The sequence below is a fragment of the Cetorhinus maximus genome, chromosome 3 (assembly GCF_964194155.1).
Source record: "Cetorhinus maximus chromosome 3, sCetMax3.hap1.1, whole genome shotgun sequence".
In the NCBI taxonomy this organism is placed as follows: domain Eukaryota; kingdom Metazoa; phylum Chordata; class Chondrichthyes; order Lamniformes; family Cetorhinidae; genus Cetorhinus; species Cetorhinus maximus.
The window spans coordinates 194,462,724-194,469,482 of record NC_135881.1 but is presented as its reverse complement, the minus strand read 5'-3'; the positions used below and the strand labels follow the sequence as shown (position 1 = coordinate 194,469,482).

General features: G+C 43.4%; 1 protein-coding gene across 1 annotated transcript in view; it reads right to left on the bottom strand.

Moving 5' to 3' along the window:
* Positions 1 to 233: 233 nt before the first annotated feature.
* The window catches only part of tert (telomerase reverse transcriptase), a 68,638-nt gene continuing 62,112 nt past the window's right edge, over positions 234 to 6,759 (bottom strand). Inside the window, exons 16-17 of the mRNA XM_078539491.1 lie at positions 4,233 to 4,346; positions 234 to 933 (exon numbers count right to left, since the gene is read on the bottom strand). Coding sequence (XP_078395617.1) covers positions 4,243 to 4,346 — 104 coding nt within the window. The 3' untranslated portion in view covers positions 234 to 933; positions 4,233 to 4,242. The remainder of the gene's footprint in view (positions 934 to 4,232; positions 4,347 to 6,759) is intronic.

Genomic DNA, 6,759 nt, shown 5'->3' with positions numbered 1-6,759 from the left:
AAGTCTACCCAGAAAATCCCTTACTGAGGTAACTTGCGTTATCAAGAACAATAACCACCCTCCCAAAAGACCAGTCCGCATGCCAAAGAAATCAGGGTTGAATTTGCGTAGGGGTGCTCTCGCTAGTCTGCTGAACCCTGGGGGAGGGGATTGCAGTTACTGCCAGGAAATGACAAACACAGGTTACACCATTTTACTGGGGTCTCCATGGTGCCCTAGCAGGACAACCCCCGTGTAAATCCACCTCACGCAATTTCAAAACAAAAAAAAACAACCGAAACTGCCCTACACCGGATAGGTAAAGCCTTGTGTAAGTGAGGCTAGTTCAGGCTGTCTCTGTACGTGGCATCAGTTGACCACGCATTAACGGGCACTTCGCCAGGCTTCAACAAGTAGGAGGTGGAAGATTCATCATCAGGCCTCCTTTTACCAAACTGCTGACAGCAGGTATTCCAAAGGGCGCAGCTTAGGAGTTTAGGAGCATTTATGCTTCCTCTGTAATGACACAAAATACGAGTAAACACACAAGATGTGCCTTTTGCCCCAATGCTGATTTATTGAAATCCACTCATTTGGAGCAACTCAACCTTAAATGAATAAGTGGCAGCCAGTCTTACTCCTTGTGAGCATATGGCACTGTCTAAGCAGGGAAGCTACACTGTAAGACTCTTTTTATGGTAAACCTCCATTGATAATGTAACAAATCAATGATATTATTCTGCAAACGTTACCACTTATCAGACATCAAGTACAACAAGGGTCAACAGACACAATGCAAGTTATAAAATACTGTAGATTCCGGGGAGACGCTCCTAGTGATCTCAGGGTCCAGATAACAGTTTATATACTGTGAAAATTATTGCCAAGACATTAATAATATCGGCTCAGTTTCTTGGTTGAACTCTTGTATTCCCAGTGTCAGTGCTGTACTTCCTATCAACAAGAATAAAAAGCGGGAGTGTGAATTATTTGAATGACATGAAGTATGCAGCACTGAGTGTCTTTTGTTGAATCAACACTTCAACAACATATGATTCAAGCGATTTTTGCTGCTTTCTAACATGATAATGATGGGAGGTCTTGTGGCGCAGTGTTAGTGTCCCAACCTCTGAGCCAGAAGCTCTGGGTTCGAGTCCCACTTCAGGACTTGATGGCCACGGAAGTTGCCTTCATAATGTGGCCAAACAGGCCGATTATCAGTCTGTAAATCCTTCCAATATGCCTGATGGCAGGTGGTAAGAGCGTGAGACTTTCCTTCCTTTTTTGGAAAGCAACAGCAAACCACTGCACTGCTTTGCCAAGCATGATCATGGACCAATCCAATGGAAGTCCATGGTCGCCAACATCCTCTTAGGGCATGGTGCCTGAAGGTGGAGGGATATGATAAGGATGCTATGGAATTGGTGCATAATATTCATTGGGATGGGGGAGAAAGTGGAAGAGCCAGAAGTCATGGTCCATGTTGGGATCCATGACATAGGAAAGAACAATTTTGAAGCCCTGCAGGCAGATTTCCAGGAGCTAGGGAGAGCAGGAGCTCAAAGTTAATAATCCCTGGATCACTCCCAGAGCCATGTGCTAGTGAGTATAGGAGCTGTAAGAAAAGACAGGTTAAAGCGTGGCTGGAGAAAGGGTTCAGGAGGGCAGATTCCAGATTCCTGGGGCATTGGAACATTTTCTGGGGCAGGAGTGTCCTGTACAAGATGGATGGGTTGCTCCTCAACAGAACTGGGACCAATATCCTTGCAGAGAAGTCAAGTAATACTGCAGGGGAAAGGCACCAGGATGAAGTATCGGAGCGAAGTATCAGGTTTAGAGAGGAACGGGAGAGATTAACAGCATTAGAATGGGGAGTTCAGAAATAGGGGGATCAGACGGGGAGGAATGTGAGGCAGAGCAGGATGGGTTTGGTGTGCATGGGTGTAAATGCATGGAGTGTGGTAAATAAGGTTGGTGAGCTGGAGGTATGAATTGCCACATGGGATTACAATATAGTAGCAATAGCAGAAACCTGGCTCAAACAAGTGCAGGATTGGAAATTTAATATTCCTGGCTACAATGTATTCAGGAACGATAAGGGAGCAAAAAAATAGAGTAGGGGATGGCGGGGGAGGGGGTGGTGACAGTATTGATCAAAGATACTGATGCAGCACTAGAAAGGGATGATGCACCAGAAAGACAGAATCTGTTCATTTAAGAATTAAGGAATGAAAGAAGAAGAATTACGTTGCTGGGTCGAGAGGGTGGGAAGAAGAAAAAGGAGAAAAATTGCAAGAACTATGGAGAGGTAATAATGGGGGAGGGGGAGCTCCAATAATCCTATTGTAGCCTGGGAAACAACAGACTAAAGGGCAAAGGGAATTTTGAAATGTGTATGAGAACCTTTTTGATCAGTATTTTTTCAAACCCAATGAGGAAGGATGCAGAACCGGATCTGGTCATGGGGAATGAAGTGGGGCAAGTGGAGGATATTTCGGTAGGGGAACATTTGGAAAAGAGTGATCACAATATCATTAGGTTTAAAATAGCTACGGACAGGGACAAAGAATAATCAAATGCGAAAATACTTAACTAGAGGTTGGTTAATTTCAATGAGTATTGCTGAAAAAAAGAGATTTTTTTTATCAAAGCTTTTTGTCTTGCACTCATCAGGGCAATTCTCAAGAAAATACCAACGTCAGGGGAAACAACATATTAATACTGTATGAGAAGAGAGTGCTGATTGGTTGGCAAGTGGACTGTGGTTGGTAGTGGCTTTGCCATGGGGAATGCACCAATTGATGGTGACTGACACTAAACTGCCAAACATCATTTGAAATTTAAACCAGGCAATTTGACTCTGATTAGTAAAGACATTTACTTGGGGAATGAACCAGAGAATGGCTGTCACTTATTTTGTCCCTGTCCATAGCTACTTTAAAGTGGCAGAACCCTCTGAGGGAAAAAGTTTCTCCTCATCTCTGTCCTAAAAGGGTGACCCCTAATTTTAAAACGGTGCCCCCTAGTTCTGGGCTCACTCACCAGAGGAAACATCCTTTCCATGTCCACCTTGCCAATACCATTCAGGATCTTATATACCTCAATCAAGTCACTCCTCACTCTTCTAAACTCCAATGGAAATAAGCCCAGCCTGTTTAACCTTTCCTCATAAGACAACGTGCTCATTCCCGGTATCAATCCAGTGAACCTTCTCTGAACTGTGTCATTTACATCCTCCCTTAAAATACTTTTAGGACAGAGATGAGGAGAAATCTTTTCTCTCAGAGGGTTGTGCTACTTTGGAAGGCAGTGGAGGTGGGGTCATTGAATATCTTTAAGGAAGAGGTAGACAGATTCTTGTTAGGCAAGGGAATCTAAGGTTATTGGGGGTAGATGGGAATGTGGAATTCAAAACACAAACAGCTCAGCCATGACCTTATTGAATGGTGGAGCAGGCTTGAGGGGCTGAATGGCCTACTTCTGTTCCTATTTCGTATGTTCATATGTTTGTATGAAGGCAAATTGTGTTTGATTAACTCACTTGAGTTCTTTGATGAAGTAATGGACAGGATTGATGAAGGTAGTGCAGTTAATGTTGAGTATTTGGATTTCTGATGGTGTTTGATAAAGTACTGCTTGTTATCAAAAGTGAAGCCCATGGTATTAAAGGGACAGTGGCAGTGTGATAGACAGAAAGAAGGGAGTAGTAGTGAATGATCAATTTTCAGACTTGAGGGAATTCTACAGTGGTGTCCCCCAGGGGTCAATGTTAGGGTCAATGCGCTTTTTGATATATATTAATGGTCTGGAGTTGATTATATGGTTTGCAGGTGACACAAAATTAGGAGACTTTATAGAGGTGTTTAAAATCATGAAAAGTTTTGACAAAGTCAATTATGAGAAATTATTCTCAGTGGTAGTAGGGTTGTTAACCAGGGGACACAGTCTTAGTGTAATCGGAAAAAGAACCAGAGGTAAAATGAGAAGAATGATATTTAAGCAGTGCGCCATGATGATCTGGAAGGCACTGCCTGAATCTGCAAGCAGATTCAATAATAACTTTCAAAAGGGAATCGGTTAAACACTTAAAGGGGACATCTGCAGGGCTACGGGGATTGGGCAGGGGAATGGGATTAATTGGACAGCTCTTCTGAAGAGTCAACACGGGAATGATGGAACATATAGCCACCTGCTGTACTGCATGGTTTCACAATTCGGACTGCAGACGAAATGAACATTTTGGCCTTGCATACCAGTTTTGCTTCAATCCAAGATGACAGCAAAATCTCGATGAAGAGCAGGATCCATTGCAGACTGCAGCAGCTGGACTGTGGAGCCTGGTAGAATCCTCTGCAGTTTGGCCCTGCCTTTAAATGAAAACAGGACAATTAGAATATATTGCCTCTCCTACCAACATGGAACACTTGACAATTTTTTTGTGTTAAATTGCACCTGCGAAGTATCCGCCTATTCCACCAGCCCTGACGATCTCCCCCTGGGGTCTGTCACTATTTTCCTCACTGTTCACTATATTTCCAAGCACTGTGATTTTGAAATTGTGCCTTGTATATCCAAGTCTGGGTCATTAATATAGATCAAGAAAAGCAAGGCCTCAAGTACCGACCTCTGAGGAACCCCACTGCATACTTTCCTCCAGTCCGAAAACAACCATCCACCACTATTCCTTTCCTGTATCTCAGCCAACTCGGTATCCATGCTGCCACTGTCTCTCTTATTCCATGGGCTTCAACTTTACTGACAGCCTGTTATGTGGCACTTTTTCAAACACCTTATGGAAGTCCACCTACATCACACCAGCCTCATCTGCCACCTAATCAAAAATGTCAATGAAGTTAGTTAAATACCATTTGCCTCTAACAATTCCGCGCTGGTTTTCCTTAATTAATCCACACTTGTCCAAATGGCTGTTAATTTTGTCCCAATTATTGTTTCTTAAAGTTTTCCCAACACCGAGGTTAAACTGACTGGCCTGTAGTGACTGGACTTATCCTTACAATCTTTTTTGAACAAGGGTGTACCGTTTGTAATTCTCCAGAGCTCTGGCACTATCCCTGTACCTGAGGAGGTTTGGACGATTATGGCCAGTGTCTCCACAATTTCAATCTTTACTCCCTTTGGCATCTCATCTAGTCCTGGTGACTTATTAACTTTAGGTACAACCAGCACAAAAGAGCGCACATCTCCCCGAGGCTAAGTGCAGCCTCAGGGAGATCGCTTTGACTTTTTAAACTATTAAAAATAGAGAAAAGAAAAATCCCTCACGTGTCCCCTCACGTGACAATGTCACATGAGTTGGGACATGTTCATAATTTCCATAACAACTTTATTACAATTTTTAAAACCCTACATGAAACCTCATCCCGCCGCTGGATGAGGTTTCATGGTTTTTCTAGTTGCTGCCAGGGCTCCTGGCCTACCCGCCAACCTTAAGGTTGGACGGGCAGGTCCTTTAATTGGTTAAATGATCCTGCCAATGGCCTCAATTGGCCATTGACAGGTCGGCGGGCCCGCAGCTGATTTTGTTGCGCCCCCACCTTCCTGACAATTTAAATGGGGCGGGGTGACGTCGGGGGCTCCGCCCAACATCATCCCGCGTCATTTTACACGTCGGCGAGCGGACCCCGCCCCCTGCTTGCTGACAGCAAAATTCTGCCCTTGGGGAATTCCCTTGGCTTTCAGCTAGTTAATGAGTGGAAATTTCCAGCCCTGTATTAGCAGTGCATTTTTTATTGGAGAAGGAAGTGCCTAGCATACAAAGGGAAATGTTTAACTAAAATTATGTCACACTGAAGGCAATTAGGTGCTATCTCACCTCCACAGTCAGTACACTAACGAGCATCTTTTCTGAATTAAATGTACCAAAATTAATCTTAATTACCTGTGGAAACAGAACATGTATTACTAGTGACTAGTAAACATAGCCACAAATATGCGTGCGTCGGACTGCATTAAGAGTTGAGGAGCTAACATTTTTTTATTCTCTCGTGGGATGTAGGCAGCGCTGGCTAGGGCCAGCATTTGTTGCCCATCCCTAATTGCCCTTGAGAAGGAGGTGTTGAGCTGCCTTCTTGAACCGCTGCAGTTCATCTGATGCAGGTACACCCACAGCGCTGTTAGGAAGTGAGTTTCGGGATGTTGATCCAGCGACAGTGAAGGAACGGCGATATAGTTCCAAGTCAGGGTGGTGTAAATATAAAATATATGGTGTAAATAAGATCACAATATAAATCCCTAAGTAATAATTATTTAATTTTACAAATAGAAACAAAACAAAATGGGGACAACCATTCTGAGTGAATACTATCTTAAAAGGCAAACAAACACCCATTATGTCCAGTCCTTCTCCAAACTCTTGTGACTTATTCTCAAGTTGCAAATATGACATCCAACCCTGTTACTCCTTCTGCATCTGTTAAAAAAATCAACTTCCATTCTAACACAATACTTTTCCTTGCAAGGTTGACAGCTTAGTGCAGTACAGAGGGAGTGCTGCACTGTTGGAGGTGCTATCTTTCAGAGGAGACATTAAACCAAGGTCCCATCTGCCTGCTCGGGTGGATGTAAAAGATCCCATGGCACTATTTTGAAGAAGAGCTGGGGAGTTATCCCTGGTGTCCTGGCCAATATTTATCCCTCAATCAACATCAAAAAACAGAATATCCAGTCATTATTACAGTGCTCTTTGTAGGAGGGTTTGCTGTTTGAAAATTGGTTGCTCTCTTTCCTACCTTACAACAGCGACTACATTTCAAAGCACTT